The following is a 17,924-nucleotide window of genomic DNA, read 5'->3' on the forward strand; positions in this document are numbered from 1 at the left end:
AACATCGCACATTTTCACCTTCCAAAACAAACATAGGAGGTAGATTTGACATAAAGGTTTTTTCCACGCTACATATACGCGGTATACCTATGCAAAGGCGTAGGAACCGAGGCGGCTGGGTGGGCGCCAGCCCCCTTAGTGAAAAATATGGAGGGGCGGAAGTATCATTCCGCCCCCCCCCCCGCTTCGCAAGTCAGAAAACCTCTTTTTCATTTCCAAATGAGAAAAAAAATCTTATTTGGAGCTACCAAATTGCATCTAAGGCCAGGTGAAATTGCAAAATTATTTACAAAATGGAGTGGGTGGGTTGTAGTGTGCTATATTGCACCAAATTGCCTCTGAGGCCACCTGGAAATGCAAAAAAATCCAAAGGGGAGGGGACACCCCCTCCACTTAGGGCCCTCCCCCAGGCTGGCCGTCAGTCTTCAGCCCCCCCCCACTCAAAAGTGCCTTCCTACGCCACTGTACCTATAGTGTACTAATTGATAAAAATCATCCATGAAAGTATTTAACTAATCCGCCCACTCTCGCCTCCAACCGCACGCTATGTCCCGCACTACGACCCCCTCCCCCACCCATGACGTTCTCTTCTCCCCGCCCCACCGAATAGGCAAAACAGAACTAAACTACTTGACTTTTGAGATCCCTGTCTAGTAATGTGTATATCAGAGCTAAAGTCTCCTGTGCCTGCGGGTTCCATATAAACTCGATTATAACATGTCAACCCCCCTCCCTCCCACCAAGTGGCGTCGCCAAGGGGTGGCCGAGGGGGGGACGTGCCCTCCCAAAAAAGGCCCCCACAGATGCGATTTGTATTTTAAAAAAAAAGTATTCAAACAAAAACTTTATATGCCTCTAAAAACATAAAAATCGTACAGACAGCCCGAAAATTCTTGAACATAAAGTTACCTCAGGTTGCAAACTATAGCACCAGATTTCATCTTCGGACCCTTATACAATCAGCAATTTCTCACCCATCTCCTTAGACAAGGGAGTTAACGACTTTCTGCTTAGACCCCTCCTCTGGACAGCATTCACAAATAAACACTGCCCCCCCCCCAAGTAAGTGCTATGTGAAATGTCTAGCGACACCACTGCTCCCCCATCGCCCCCCCCCCTCACCACGGAGCAGCTATTCCGAATACCAGCTACATCCTACTTTTAAAATGGTATGGAATCACATTGACATGTTGGAATATATTGTTGTTGCTATTAACTTGCTGATAATGAAAAAAAAACTATTCATATGGGAGCCTCCGCAGCTCTGGTACTTAAGATCAGTCGTTACGTAATCGTATGGCCTATAGCTCCCAATTATCACCGTATGGTTGATGTCGATAGACTGACTATATGTATTTAGTTGCATTGTCAGTGAAAAAAATTGTCATATGGGCTAGATATGGTACATTGTCATATTTAATTACGTATTTAAATTAGACTGGAACTTATTCAGTATAATTTAGTTCTGACGTCAATTTGAATTCCCGCTAGACATGCGCATAAGCTTCGTCTTTTGAACTGAAAGATTTGTAATTAACATACAATAAAGCCTTGACGTAGTGCAAGTTATGCCCCTAGTGATAAGCGCTTGAGGTAAACCAAATTTACACGTAACCCTGCCTTTTTAAGTTCTAGTTTATACTTTACTCTTTTCTCATTGCTTGCAATTCTTTTCTTTCTATGTATTACTTCATACATCCTAGTACCGTACTTATTACAGGGGAATATTTGTTGTAAAGAACCCCTTCCGCGTATCAGTTTATTTGAACCCGTGCCAACAACTCAATGACACTTTCACAGAATATAAATATTCATAAGCACGTGACTTGCTGAGTGGGATTTTACGTTAGGTGATGAAGGATGTAAACAAAGATTGCGCAGCTGATTTCGTCTGGACTAGCACGTTAAGTTGGTATCGCGGTTCAATCCACACACAAGAAGAGATCAACATTGAGAATTTCATCTTATTGAGAATTAAACAAAGTTAAAATGGTGCAGATGAGTGCGATAGTAAGTATCACATTTTACATTCTGTTTGGTTTTCTATGTCATATATATTTTCGGACTAGTGTTGTTCGCCATTTCATAGCTGTAGTGTATATAGCAGCCATGCTTGTATGCGTGCGTATTACTAGTTAGTGGTCTGTATACCCGCAATCGTTAGACCGTATTATTTACAAAGAAGGCACTGTTGATATTTATCGACAGAATCGTAGACTTCATTTAAATGCACAAATGGTTTTTCACGGGAACAGGAAGAAAAAGATCTAAGCTATCTTTGTTTCTTCACGTTTTCTGTGTTTGCATTGAATCAATATATATCAGTACGACAGTAGTACACAAACACAATGGTAAAGATAGAATTTGCCTTATTTGACACAGGGAATTAGCGTGAATTCCAATCCGGCTATTCCTAGGGTACCTGAAAAACACGTCGTGACGCTAAGGAGGTGGGGAAGGGGAGGGGGGGCGGGGTAAACGTGATATTGTTCAATGTAATCCTTCGCCTCAACGTACAACTCATGATGCAAGACATAACATATTAAAACACATATATAGTATAAGTATGGCTGTACACGTGTTTTGGAATTTGAATTGTTTATGAACTATACCTCATTCCCTCTCCCGACACCGTGAAATCTAAAATAACCTAAAGCTTAAATAATAAATGAAAAAGCTTGATCCATATACTTCTCCCCTTAAGTATGGTGCTTGTGCAATCCTTATATGTTTAAGATAATTCGCTTTGTTCATGGAATGGTCTGTCGAAACCTTTATTTTTTTATTCAAATAATATATAAAACTTCAATATCTGCTTCTCCTGGAGGTGGGGGAATGGGAGGGTGGGGAAAGGGTGACCGTGGACGGTTGTGAAACTGTGCCCATTTAGCAAATGTGGCAAGTTTTGAGTCACTAAATACAACCCCTTTAATAATTTCCAAACAATGTTGGGTTCAATGTGAAGACGGTGACTCGTACACTGACTGACATCGTGTGAAACGACTGAAAGCATGCATCTTTACGGGACTATAGTTCCGGGCACATCAAAGAAGGGACCGATTACAACGGTGCATGGTGGGTGGGAATTGCTTTCTGGAACCATGGAGCTATAAATACCCTCTACCGCAGGTCTGGGTTCCTACACGCGTTAACTCTTGGTGGCATACTCAAACACTGCCAAAGAAGGGAAGTGAAGGATCAGGGGGGGGGGGTGGGCGATATGTTGTAGGAAATAACTTAAATGACAAACTTGCGTGGGCTCTACGTCATCCCAATGATTGTTACACCATTAGTAGTTTATTTATTTCTATTCAGCACGTACACAAGCTTGATAAAGAAATAATGATGGTGTCTCTACACATGCTCAAGTAGTCACTTCATAGTGTAGGGTCTTTTCCGAAAATGGATAAACTATATAGCGATGGGATGTACATTATCCTAGCGGTGTAATGAACCCAAAACCATATTAACGACAAATTGTAATATATGTATAGCCCTGCTAAAACACGTCCCCTTTAAGAAGCTTTTAATATGGATTATCGACCTACGATATTAATATACCTGTGTTGATATTGCAGCCAGGGAATATCTATATATAAATATTTATATCACGTCTTTGGTTTAACCCTTTGTACGGTTGATTAGTGCCCGATTATTAGTCGAGATTCCTAATGCAATAGGCCTAAGTACGGCTGGCCTAGGTCATTCCGCCTCGTGTAGAGAATCAATTATAAGGTTACTTTATCACACAATCTTTCATACATAAATAGTTTATATCTTCATACAGGATATCACCGTTTGTACTTAATAATGAATTCTATTTATAGCACGATTACATCGTTATTCATTAATAATCATCTTGAATACCGTATCTGTCATTAAACCAAAGTACGTTCCATGCATGGTAAGTCCTTCCTGTTTGAATTTGTTACTGTGCGCTCAGCGTACCTATCAATACGCCCTGCAATCTCCGTACCCTTCACCGAGTCTAAATGGCAGGCGCTTCAAGATTACAGCAGTTACGATGAATTTGATTTAGTAGGTTGGTAGAATTATAGATTACAAACTTGGAAGGGGCAACGCTAACAAGTAAAACGGTTCTTTGACCTGAACAAGGGTACATGGGTTAGTTTGGGCAATTGTTTGAGCATATGGTGCGTCCACCACTAATTGTTATGTTCAGAACGTTTCTACTATAAAGATGTACAGAAATACGGGTACGAAGTTGATTTGACAATGTTGCGCCTGACTTGAGACTGCTACTGAGAACAACCCTCACATTAACACAAATCCTATAACTTGCCCCCTTTCGTCATTTTGTTTGCCTTGGACAATGGAGGAGGGGAATGGGGAGGGGAGGGGGGGGGGGGCGGGTAAGAGAGAGGGATGGTTTGGAGGTGTATACACAGTAGGCCAATACATCTTTGTACAGCATTTATTAAACGTGATTTGATTTATTTTTTTTTTCTTTGCAGGTCAAGTCGGTGGGACCACGTCTTCTACCTTTCTTTAAAACCAGTTTCTTGTTCTTCTTGTTGAAGCCGTATGAGAGCGGCCCGTCTGTCTATAGCGTGGTGGTTAAGTGTCTCCCTGTCATATGTCTATGCGGTTTTGTCATTACCTACATCCGGGGTGTTTCCATGCGCCAAAGATACTCACTTTGCATTTTGGCTGGATTGATCCTCTCCTGTTTTGGCGATGCGTGTTTAGTATTCTACAAACAGTATTTCATCCACGGACTACTTTTTTTCGCTCTAGCACATGTCCTCTACATTGTCGCCTTTGGTGCACAACCATTGAAACTACCAGTAGCAATCATTTGTGGATTCTTCGCTGCTGGACTCTATGCGTTTCTTGTTCCTGGATTTAAAAATGAAATGGTTTGGCTATGTCTTATTTACGTTATATTGATATTCACTATGTTTTGGCGGGCCGTGGCTCGTATTCATCCGTTCGGTAATATGTGGACTTGGACGAAGATGTGCGCATGCATTGGCGCCCTCTTATTTCTTATATCAGACTTCTTCCTCGCTGTGGATAAGTTCCGTTTCGCTATTCCGTATCGCCATCAAATCGTCATGTCGACTTACTACTCAGCGCAACTTGGTATTGCTTTATCTGTGGTGGATATGTCACCGAAGCCGCAGAAATCCCTGGAAGATGACAAAACGAAGTAGACTAAAAATTAATACATCGAAAGAGAAATAAAATCTACAAAATTGATGTAATATTTAATTGAGATATTTATTTTTGTCAGTAGTTATACATACAAGGTATTTATAAAACTTGGATGCATTATTAAGTATTTTACCTTTGACGTAATGATGATCTCATAATGTACAGGGTAAAAAACGGGAGTCTTTGTAGTCGAGAATAACGTTTAGTAATAGTTCGGAGGTATTATTAAGTACTATTTGATACGGCAGCTGTTCAGAATAGGTTATAGGTTATAACAAGAGGAAGCTATGTCATCATTGATGAGATTATATACAGTAATGTGAATATTTATTATGCAGACGATACAATGGAGAGTAATTTGTAGACAATAAATATTAATCTAATAGTTTGGGCCACAAAATATTCATTTCACCAATAATATTAACTTCATTTTTATTTCGTGGTTATATGAATAAGCTTATACAAATCGAAACGAAGATTGTTGGTATTTGGTTGTTCTTTGTATAGCCTAGGCTTATAAATCGCGCATGTAATATAAATGCTTGGTACTCTATATATTTATTAATAATAATAATAATTAATTATTAATTAATAATAACCTGCTGGAAAGCGATGTAATGTAGGAAACTTTCAAATTATTTGCACCCTCTTCAAGAAAAAAAGTAAAATATTTGTCAATTTAGTTTGTTTGCATACCGTACATCATGTGCTACGGTTTGTGCAATGTAAAAGGAAAGTTCACATGAAAATTTACTTTAGACGAAAATAAATTAAAATAAAATGGTTGCAAGCATCGTGGTAAAATACATTGCAATTCCTACACAGCATTATCGAGAGTTTGATAATTACAATTGTTGCACCCTGTACCGTATAAGTTAACTTGCTGTTAAACAGGTGTTATTCAAGTAAATGAGCACATGTACGTAACACTTCCCATATCAGCTTAAAGACCCTGTTTTATAATTTGCTGTTTATGAGCTAAAACTGTTTCTAATCGAAACTAGTCAACTTTCTGTGTTTTGTTTTTTTAGAAGAAAGCTCTCGATCTTCAACATGAACATGAGAACAGTAAGTCCCGTGTGGTGCTTTCTGCGCCTGCGTGCAAAGCTCAACTTACCTACCTCTGATCGTAGTATAGTATTTGGCTTTGGGATTTACGTACTGTTTTGTTCTTTGTATATCATAATAATAACGTACTGTCGCTTAGATTCATTGTTATTCAAAACAAATATTGGAATTTGAAGCTTTCAATACCGGTTATAGGTCATAAGTATATTGCCGCCAACTACAGTATATATGCAGTCGTAAAAATGACGAAATCTGATTTGAAGTATTTTTTTTTTCTGATCCTTCAAATGATCCATTTATAAATGATGGTTTGTGCGAGGGGACAAGTAAATGTCCTAGTAAGCATAGGAGAATTTTTTTGGGATTGACGGTAACACGCCTGCTTTAAGTTGACTCATGGCTGACCATTATGTGACATTCTATCGGCCAGTCAGAAGGCTAAATTTAAACATGCTCAGCTATATACTGCAGCTTTAATATGTAACGAAACAACATTGCCAAAGACAGCAAACGCGTTCAATTAAATTTTCAAAATACAAATCGTATTGACAATAGACAACAAGAAGATATAATGGTGACCATATTTGTAGTTTTAGCCTATTTTGAATGACATTTGCTTTGTCTTTATCTTGTAGTTAATCTTTGTTTTTGTTTGGTTATTTGATTTTGTAATCTACTATCATCATAATTTTCATAAGTTTTGTTTTTGATATTATTCAGGTAATATTCTGCATTTTAACAGATATGAAGTGATTTTTCCTTAAAATGTCTCTATTCATCTCTAACCTCATGCACTTAGTTATGTGTAAAAGTTAGTTGGCCTGACGTTTCGATCCTAGCAGGATCTTCTTCAGAGGCTCAGTTAGTTATGGCAGTAAGATGACTCGAGGTGTTCTTCAGCTGCAGTGCATATTGTGTTATCTTCTTTAAATCCTCATAGTTATTGATTGATTGGTTAATTAAGTAATACAGCCTTCCTCTCATTACACTTAATTTGCTGCTGTTTGTTGGGTATCGCTGTTTCTTATTGGTTGTGTATCGGCTTTGCTTCTCATAGCCGACGTCTCATTTTAATTTGTAAACTTCTTTTTTTAATTTTCAATTTTTTTTTTTGTCTTTGGTGTGTTGGCGCATATGTGTTTGTGAGCGGTTGGGTTATGTGTGATTAGGATTATGGGATAATGCCCCTTTTCACTACTATTTAGTATACAGAGATGGATTTCCAGTGACGTACGGTAGGTCGGGGATGCTTAGAGAGTGTAAACAAATCACTCGTCCCCGTCCCTACTCCCTACCCATGCATGGTAAATTAGTATATTCGTGAAGTTCAAAATCTACCAAAAAATAACGTCACCATTCTGTCTAAGACTGGCCACATAATTTGATGATGGCGCTGTTCTGCCACATACGACCTTTCTTTATTGTTGATGAGGTGATTTTCTCTGGTTCGTGTGTGTGTGTGTGTTATATTGGAGGAGATGCTTTTGGTTAATGCGATAAAAATAAATGGAAAAAGGAAACTCTTCTTGTCTTTATTTTTATGAGTTGAATTTGGTATTGTGTCCTTAATACTGTATATCGTTCAGGGACGTAGCTAAGGCCTGATGATTGGGGGGGTGTAGTGTCTGAAATTCCAACTGGATGGGTTTTGGAGCAAGAAAATTCCGACTGCTGCCTTGTACCCATCCCCCCACCACCCCCCCCCCCCCCCCGTACTACTCGTCAACATTAACATGTCGAACGCGCGCGTAGCGCGCGGAAAATTTTTTCGATACATTTGTACACAGGCCCTCACTTCACAAACTTATTAATCACTCTGGCTAAGCAAGTTAGCAACTGAGTAAAGTTATCTGCTTCTAGGCTACATAGACTACTAACTACAAAAGCTTAATGTAACAAAGGGGAAATTGTTTTGCAACAAATTATATTCGACGACATAGTGAATTACCAAAAAATACAGTGCTTTTTACTAGCACGCTTAATATTGTTTTCTTGGGGGGGAGGGGGGCTATTTATCACTCACATGAAAAACTTTCAATTGTGCGCTTCATTCCAACTGAGCATTCAGAATGAAGTGAACAATTAAACATTTTGCAGAAAAATGTTGAGTTGACGAGATATGATAAGTTGTCAATTAAACATTTTGCAGAAAAATGTCCAATTGACGAGATAGGCTATGATAAGTAATTGACAATTAAACATTTTCAGAAATTTTTCAATTGCTCAGTTAAAGCAACTGAGCAATCCAACATTTTTCTGATTTTGATAAGATTTTATCTTGTTATCTAAACAATTTACTGAAAAATGTCAACTTATGGGGCAAAGTTTTTCTTATTGATGGCATTTTTAAGCTTCCGTAGATTAACATTGCGCGTTTTAATCGTATACCATACAATGTATATCCTGAACTTATTTGAAGCTAGCGCACAGGGTCAACCCAGCAAATAGCAAAATTAATACATGAATTAACCGAATTGAAGCTGGCGAACTTTGTACAGTAGTTCTATTAGAATTTTTTTTTTTTTTTAGAGTATTCAAAATCATACGAAGTTTTGTATGGTGGAGTATAAGGATCGCGAGATACAATTTCTCAATGTGACAAGGAAAACGTGGTAAATATCACTGATCAAAGGTCAATTTTGACCAAAAATTTTAGGTCAATCAAAAATTACAAGAATATGTGAAAATGAGAGTGCGACAGTCGGAAAATTAGAATGCGACAGTTGGAAAATTTAGAGTGCGACAGTCGGAAATTCCGACTGTGGCACTGAAATTTTCCAACTATCGTCAGTTTTACCAAGATTGGGGGGGTGAGACACCCCCCCCACACCCCCCCTCTAGCGACGTCCCTGATATCGTTGCATGGATTTGTTACAATCTGATAGTACCTTGCTGGGCATGAAAAGTATCCGAACTTTCCGACGAACTATGATCCACAAGGAACGACGGAATTAAGCATGATAACTGAAATATGGGAACTTACAGCTAGATAGGACGTGTTTTTTTTGGTTACTGTACTGGGCTTCACGGTTTATAATGAGCAGTCTATCGGTTACATTACCACACAAAATGCATGTTTCAAGATGTTCCTAACGGTCTAAGCTGGGTTTAAGGAGATGTGGGGAGGGGGGTGGTGGCGTTGGGAGCTAGGGACGCTACTGCGCTGTTATATAGCTCTGATCAGAATTAATCTACCGCGCGCTGTAAGCAGTTAGCCGCGCAATATATGCGCTTTCAAATACCACCGCACGTAACAGCGCGTGACCCGATAACTGCATAACCGTGTGAATTTTTACAAAAACCTCCAACGCTTTAGGTATCGGCGAGTTTCCCAATTCTGTGTAATCTAAACATACGTACTGTACGTAAACTCTCATTTCAAAAACTTGGTGCGTGGAGCCGGTCAACTTCTTTGGAAACTCGTAACATCACCGAGACCAAGGAAAATGGCGGTCACGTCAGTTAATACACAATAACAGAACCGTACTAAACGATAGGAGGATCCGTCACACACAAGAACAGAACAACTCTTAGAACAGTAAGTTAACTTTATCTGACAGCCTTTTAAAAATGGTGAACAGCATAAGCCTAGACTAGGTCTCGCTTGCTTAAGTTCGCCAAGCAATATTGCCCGTGTAACTCGGCTCTGTGTTAATAGTATACAGTACGAGAAAATACAGTAATCTCCCTACGTCAACTGAAAGTAACGGAAGTAAAGTATAAAAGGGGTTATAGGCAATGATGTAACTAACTATAAGCTAGTCTTAAACTTTGTTCAAATCGGCTTGTGCTGGTTTTTGTTATTTTGTGAAGTTTTGACATGATATGACGTCAAAACTATGACTTATCTTTCATTTACCCGGCAATTAAAATACATAACATTAATTTTAAACGTTGGGTTTTCTGTATACATACCGTTGCTTTTCATGTTTTCTTCTTTTTAGTTTTACTTCTTACTATTTTATGTTGTATTCAGGGGCGTAGCGAAGGTTTTTTTGTTGGGGGGGTGTGGAGAATTTGATTTGCCGACGGATCTGGAAGTGGTGACTGAAATGGGGAAGGGGTCTAAGGGGAGGGGGTGTCCCCCTCCCCTTTGGAAAATTTTTAGTTTTGAAACGTCCTTAGATGCAATCTGGTGCATATTTTAAGTCAAATTTGATTTGCCGACGGATCTGGAAGTGGTGACTGAAATGGGGGAGGGGTCTAAGGGTAGGGGGTGTCCCCCTCCCCTTTGGAAAATTTTTAGTTTTGAAAATTCCTTAGATGCAATCTGGTGCATATTTTAAGTCAAATTTGATTTGCCGACGGATCTGGAAGTGGTGACTGAAATGGAGGAGGGGTCTAAGGGGAGGGGGTGTCCCCCTCCCTTTTGGAAAATTTTTAGTTTTGAAACGTCCTTAGATGCAATCTGGTGCATATTTTAAGTCAAATTTGATTTGCCGACGGATCTGGAAGTGGTGACTGAAATGGGGGAGGGGTCTCCTTTTCCTTCTCCTTTTCTCTATTCAGCTTTCCTTCTTTCTTCCCCTTCCGCTCTCTTCACCTTTTCTCATTTTGCCGACAGACCCAAAATTTGCCGACAGCGACCAAATTATTGGGGGGGTGTGACACCCCCCCCACACCCCCCGCTCGCTACGCCCCTGGTTGTATTGCCCTGCGAGCACTGTAGTTTGATCATGGGCGGCGATCCGTACTTCCGAGTGGGGGGGATATGACCTTGTTGACTATCTAAGCGTAGCGCCACCATGAGTTGGCGCGAAGCGTACAAGAAAATTTTGGGATTTACAAACCCTCTAGATGGCCGGAAACGGCACTTGCCGAGGTTTCCAAGCGGCATATACCCAACTTTAAAATAGGGATTTCATGTCCGAAATATCTCATAATCAGGATCCAAAATACTTTTTTTTTAATTTCGGGTGTTATTTTGGGAAAATTGCCCCTGTCAATCTTGTTTCAGGCGCTACGTTAGAATGTTCGAGAGCTCTTTATATTATTCGATGAAGAAAATGGCCTCATGCTGGCTATTATAGGCCTATACACATGCAATACACAATTACACATAGTTACATTCCTAGGTACCGATTGCTAGGGCATCCAGGTGAAACGTACGTGTATTAACAGGGGCGTCGGAAGCTATTTGGGATTGGTACGGAAGATCAGAGTGTGGCCATCTACCATAATTATCGGGGGGTGGGGGACGTTTGGAAGGTCAAACTACGCTACGCGCCACCATTGGTTGGCGCGTAGCGTAATGGAGAAAATTTTGAAAAAATGCCTCCCAGATTGCAGGAAATGGCACTTCCCGAGCTTTTCTTCTGTGCATTCTCCCTTGTCTGTTTTTGTACCCGATTAATCTTCTGAAACACATTTTGAAGTATGTTTTCATTTTGGTTCTTTATTTTTTGCCTTTTTTTCTTCTTAGTGCTACTTTTTTCTCCTTTTTTTTTGCGCCGTGAATATTGGTCCGGCGAACCGCTCCGACGCCCCTAATTAAGCATTACCCTGGTAACATGAGATTCTCAGCTGTTCGAGGGAACATGTACGTGTGTAGGCCTACTATAGGGCCTATATGAATACTATGAGGGTGCATATATGTACTATATCAATACCGTGGGCGCAATAATACATTTTGTTGTTATAGGGCCAATGAAGCCTACAGTCAACTATTCTTGCTTTATAAAGACTGTTTATTTGAAAAGATCGCACTGCGTTTATGGTATAGGCGAGAAATGAAGCTAAAAAGAGCCGTACATTCACGATGATGCATAAATGAAGGCATGAAAATATTCTTATTCCTGGCATTTGGTGGGGGGGGATATGGTGTATTACATCCCCTCCACCCATTTTCATGGGGGGGATATATCCCCCCAGGATCGCCGCCCATGAGTTTGATCAAGTTAATAAAGTTATTCTTACTCTTATTTAAACCTCATAACCTACTGTATTTAAACTTGGTTTGTCCCAATGAATTTCCATTAAAAAAATGAAAATATAAAAGAATACTGTTATGCTTTTTGACATGTGATTGAAAGTAATCAACTATAGTTGACTGGTAGGTAGCGAATGCGCGGTAGGCTAATAAAGCCTATACCCAGCTATTTCAGTAGATTCACTTGTCAAATGCGTTTCTCTTTTGTCGAATACTCGTTAGCTTTAACATTCAATCCAACATGCCGGTTAATACAAGACCAACCACGAGCGACCCCGAGACGGATCCAAACCTTGACAGAGGATGGGCGTGGTTAATACTACTCTCCGCTCTCTTAACTCATATTTTGACATTTGGTCTTGCATATGCATCGATCGGTGCCTTCTATGTGGAGCTTTTGCATGAATTTGGACAAAGCGAGTCGGCTACCGCATGGACGGGGTCAATTCTCCTAGGAGTAATGTTGTGTTCAGGTGAGAACTTATTTGATGGTCCATTGACGAATCTTTTCAATCAAGCAATCAATCAGTAAACATTTATATAGCGCCAATATCAACAACAGTTGTTCTAAGGCGCTAAAAGACAGTTACATGAAATTAATTGTAATACTCTTAAATGAATGAGACACCGGGAAAGGGTGGGGGGGGGGGGGGCTTTGGTTTGGATGGCTCCCAAATGATTTTAAAGCAACGATGTTGACACGGTCATGGTGGCAGTTTTAAAACAACTGGACAAGTTGATCTGCTTCCTTGTACCCCCCCCCCCCCCACCTATCACACCCTTAATCTGAAACCTGCATCGGGGTCACTGCATACAAATTCCTCGAATTCCCTTTTCCTTGTGAAAGTTGCATAAGACTTTTGGAAATTGAAGTGTATGACGATTTTGTTACATCGAGAGCGCAATGCACTCGCACATTAGCCGTGTACGGCTATGAAACTGTTGTGAGTTTTTGCTGCCAATATACAATGCTAGCATAGACTAGAATTCCCACGAAATGGGAAGATGATATTGAGGACGGTAGTGGGGGGGGGGGGGGACGGGGAGTGGAACACCGTGTAATAGTATGTACTATTCATTATACTTGATGATTGTTCTCAATCAATGTTCCTTAAAAGGCACAGAGGAGGGTTTTCGCGGAGGGGAGAGGGCGAGGGGGGGGGGGTACCATTGATTGAACTTATTTATCCACATTTGAGCGATATGTTGACCATTTATTTGCCTTAAGTTGATTCTGTTATCACTCTTACATAATAGGCCCACTTTCAAGCGTCTTCGTGGCCAAGTGCGGTACCATGGTAACTGCGATTACTGGGGGCGCACTCGCTTCCGGTGGTTTGGCTCTCAGTGCTCTAGCTCCGAAGTTGACCTATCTCTACTTCACATTTGGCGTTATAACTGGTAAATGATGTTTGAGGAACAAATAACACACAGAAATGGTTAAAAAATACTAAGTCAACTAACCATGCAATAGACTATTAAATTCCGATTGAATTGTTCTATAGTATTTGTGTGTTATGAGTATCGTATTCATAAACTATTCGGATAGGCCGTATTTGTGTTACATTTAACCCCCAGCTTTCCCTCCCTCTCTACTACACCCCACCACAAACAAAGAGACGAAAATTGGCAAAAACTGCGGTTAATGAAATAATTTTTAAAACAGATATATCATGTGACATTTTTAAATTATGAAAATAAGTGATTTTCAAGATCCTCGTTTTTGCACCCTTCACTCGCACCTGATGGAATACTTTCTATTAAGAGCATTAAACTTGTTCTTTACAATAAACTATAATAATCGACAGTCTGATAATCCCATTAAGAGGGACGGAAGGGGAACGCGGGGAGGGGGGCGTTATACAACGAATGATTTGTGGCCATGCACACTTATACTTCATTTGGTTTCATTTCCACAGGATTAGGATTTGGATTCTCATATCTTCCTTCCATCGTCATGTTGGGCAAGTTTTTTGAACAACGCCGCTCGATGGCTTGTGGACTTGCTGTTTCCGGGTCCGGAGTCGGTACTTTCATTTTCGCGCCACTGACCCAACATTGTATGAAAGCTTTTGGATGGAGGGCGACATTCCTCATTCTCGGTGGTTGTTGTCTGATACTGTGTTGTTGTGGCGCCACCTATCAGACCCGTAAGTTACCAAAGAAGTTTCAACACGCAGAAGGTAAGCTAGCCATTCATGCCAGTAGCTCTTCCGTGTTAATGTTCTTCTCTGATGTGACGTCAGTTACTGCAGAACCACCGGAACCAGCATTTAAACCGAGTTCGGTCGACCAGTGCAGCGAGAAAGATGCGGAAACACAAACAGTCATAACCTGCGTGGCTGATCAACGAAGTCCGTTAGGCTTGTCTGACGGAACACAATACAATACTTCCAATAACGCCATCTGCGAAGGTTATCACTGTCAACCAGCTGTCTACAATGTTGACGGCACACTACGTGATACTGACGTAAACCATTCGAATCTCGTGCCTTTCGGATCGCCGGTACAAACTGATACAAGTAAAATATACAGAGCGTCTTCACCAACTACGTCTGCTTTTGATATGCAAATTAGTCATCATCAGCAACAGCCAATTATTATTACTGAAAATGAAGAGCCAGCCAGATTGGAGGAGGGTTCGTCTACATCTGAACTTGTCGACCAATCAGGGCCGTCCAGACGTTTCCAACTCGGACGGTATCTTGGACAGTGTCCCACGTTTTCTCATCTTCTCAAGAATCACTTTTTTATTCTCTTTTGTCTATCAAACTTCGTCATGTGCATCGGTTATCAGCTGCCATACATGTACTTCAAGGCGTTCGCATTATCTCTAAACGTCTCAGAAAACGACTGGTCCTACATTCTATCCATTATGGGGATCACAGACATGATAGGACGGATCATCGTCGGCTGTATATTCGACAAAATCACCAGTGGTTACGGCCGCCTCTTTGGCTTCATGTGCGCCTCAATTCTCTCGGGCATCTTTCTCTTCCTGTTATCCTTCTCCACGGAGTTCAACTCTCTGACTATTCTAGCTTCCTGTTACTCACTTCTAGCAGGCTCAACTGATTCCCTCGTGCCGGCACTTCTTGCTCACTTTGTCGGCATCGACACCCTTGCCTACTCTTTCGGAATGGTCATAGAAATGCAGGGATCTGGATTCTTGATCGGACCACCGATTGCTGGTAAGGAATACCGAAATGTCACAAAAAGTGCTAGAAAAGTCAAATAATGGTCACCGCAACCAACAATTTTCACAAAATATTTTACTGCCAGCGTAGATGAAAATTTGCATTCACTGTGGCATCGATCTTAATTTACAGGTGGAGAACCTCCATGAAAAGGAGCCTTTAATTGGTTAAATAAGCAAAAAATGTAAAACGGGAGAAAGTGCTTCTGTTCACCACCTCAAAGCGAAGAAGTGGAGATGAAAACTTTGAAATTATTTTAGTTATACAACTGGTTGAAATGTACTTACTCAACAAGTGAACATATTTTATTGTGACGTACCTGTGAAGTAACCCTCTCGCCCTCACCTCCCCCCCCCCCAACCCATCCCATCCATTCCCGTCACAAAAATTGTCCTGACTTCGTCCCAAGCAATAAACGACATACTGATCATTTTATGGTAGCTTTGCAACTGACAATTTATCATCTTTCATTTTCTTTTCCAAGGTGCGTTGTATAGAATGTTGGGAGAGCAATACCAAGTGGTATTCTTTACTGGTGGAATATCGTTCATCTTGGCGGGATGCATACTTTTGCTTCAACCAGTTCTTGCTAGAGTCAAAACCGTCGGAGGTGTATGTAATCGTTGTAGACATTGAGAAGAATATGATAAAAATTTCACGTGGATTCAAATAATTGGTCAGTGGTATCAACAATTTAGGAAGCCACGTTAATGGTAGGCATGTGCAATTTTAGTTTCTGTTTGTTTGTGAATATAATTTCAACTTTGGTATTGTTTATATACGTTGTTTAAATAAATTGTAATAATAAATCGTTACCATTTTGAAGACTCATTTACGGTTTGTTTTGTTCTAAGCAAATTTCGTCGATTTTTGGGCAGGGACCATTATACTGGTCATATGGTTATGGGAATTGTTGTTTGTTAGTAGGCCTACGTAGGCCTATATATCTGTTCAGACGCCCGCGAAGCCATACGAACTCGCTGCATGTATACGCGTACAGACGCGCATGTGTACTGGGTTTAGTTTTCATTTTGTGTAAGAAGTGTAAGCGTGATGAATCTATAGCGCCGAAAATCTTCGATTCTACCGAACACGAATACTGTTGACAAACACATGACATAAAAACCCAAGGACGAGGAAATTATGGAACAATGTTAATGTTTACACTGAGAAGCGATAACAACACTAGGGTGGAGAGACAAACTGAGGTAAATTACCATAATTCTTTGAATAAAATCACATCTTTTCTGAAATAGTTACCGTACCGGTAATCCTTTAAAATGTACAACTATCCTTTTACATGTCCTTCCACAATGAATGTCCACAACAAATGAAAACGAAAAGATGTCATGATGTGAATTAAAGGAAACACCCTCTATAGTTCCTGGCTGTCTTTATTGTACCATTCTACAGAACAGTTATCCTCGATAATTTGCCATTTTAAGAGAACCAGAGAACTATTGTTGCAAGATGTTGGGCTGAGTCGGTTCTTTTCGAGACCCGGATTGAAATCTCTCGTGGGTTGGATTTGTCCCGTGGGCCGTCTATTGAGAGCTCTATGATACCGCAGACTTGATAATACATATACGAATATTCTACAGTTGCAGTTCGAGTTAAAAGCAGCGATATCCTCAAATATTGTCGTGCTAATGCCCCACCCCCAGGCCTTCCCCTAGATCGTCAGTCGATAAACCCTATCCCACTAATATATCTGCTTTACTCGCTTGACAAGTCGGATTGCTTCCCTGGCTGTGTACCCTATGCAGGGGCTCACATATCAACTTTAACCAACATGCAAGATGTAACCATAAACAATGCACATTTTAAGTTTATTTTATCCGCGTTTATACGGTCCATAGTGGCGTACTAGGCTTATGTGAAAGGTCGTGAGTTGATTGCATGATAAAGTATAGAGCTATATTCATGATTGTATGATACTATAACATATAGTATGAGTCTACACTCGCTGTTAGCATTGCACTCAATCACATCAAACTCAGGCTGCAAACACCATTCTTCGTCAAACCCACAGAAACAGTATTTACTCGGTTTAGCCCTAATTTAAGTATCATATGTAAGTATAATGTAAGTATCATAATGTAAGTATCATATGTAAGTATCATATCATGCTATTGTAACAATTAATGATTCAAAGCAATTCAATCTCATTATCATTATTTCGTTTTTTTTCTGAACGATTGAATAGACTCCGGGTAGTATCCCATTCAGGAGTCCATCATTTTAGCGACTTCTCCCAGGAATGACGTCATGCTACGGCTGGAACCAATGTCATATTAACGTATACGCGAACGTTGGCTAGAGGGACGGTGGGGGAGAAGCGCCATTTGCCGACATTCAATTACAACTCACACACAAGACTAAGGGTCACATGACTTGCACAACCTCTACTGTCATCTATATCTGATCTCTTGTAGAGTTTGCGAGATCCAGTATGTTGGTGAAACCAAAACCACCCTCAAGAAGCGGTTCTATGGTCACAGATCCATAGTAAACACCATGAAGATTGAGACCCCGTTTGTAGAACACTTGAA

General features: G+C 40.3%; 3 protein-coding genes across 3 annotated transcripts in view; 2 read left to right on the forward strand and 1 right to left on the reverse strand.

The window, feature by feature from the left end:
• LOC139969866 (autophagy-related protein 13-like) overlaps positions 1–17,924 on the reverse strand; it is a 72,814-nt gene that overhangs the window by 24,332 nt on the left and 30,558 nt on the right. The gene's annotated exons all lie outside the window — the stretch shown is intronic.
• LOC139969868 (lysoplasmalogenase TMEM86A-like) lies at positions 1,832–7,766 on the forward strand. The gene is made up of 2 exons (XM_071975214.1): positions 1,832–2,010; positions 4,476–7,766. Exons 1-2 carry the CDS (start codon positions 1,990–1,992, stop codon positions 5,175–5,177), a joined length of 723 nt encoding a protein of 240 aa, XP_071831315.1. The 5' UTR covers positions 1,832–1,989; the 3' UTR covers positions 5,178–7,766.
• On the forward strand, positions 9,576–16,192 carry LOC139969864 (monocarboxylate transporter 12-like). The gene is made up of 5 exons (XM_071975207.1): positions 9,576–9,784; positions 12,398–12,648; positions 13,433–13,576; positions 14,095–15,366; positions 15,857–16,192. The coding sequence occupies exons 2-5, from the start codon at positions 12,417–12,419 to the stop codon at positions 16,006–16,008; spliced, it is 1,800 nt and encodes a 599-aa protein (XP_071831308.1). The 5' UTR covers positions 9,576–9,784; positions 12,398–12,416; the 3' UTR covers positions 16,009–16,192.

Source organism: Apostichopus japonicus, chromosome 7 (genome assembly GCF_037975245.1).
Source record: "Apostichopus japonicus isolate 1M-3 chromosome 7, ASM3797524v1, whole genome shotgun sequence".
Lineage (NCBI taxonomy): Eukaryota > Metazoa > Echinodermata > Holothuroidea > Aspidochirotida > Stichopodidae > Apostichopus > Apostichopus japonicus.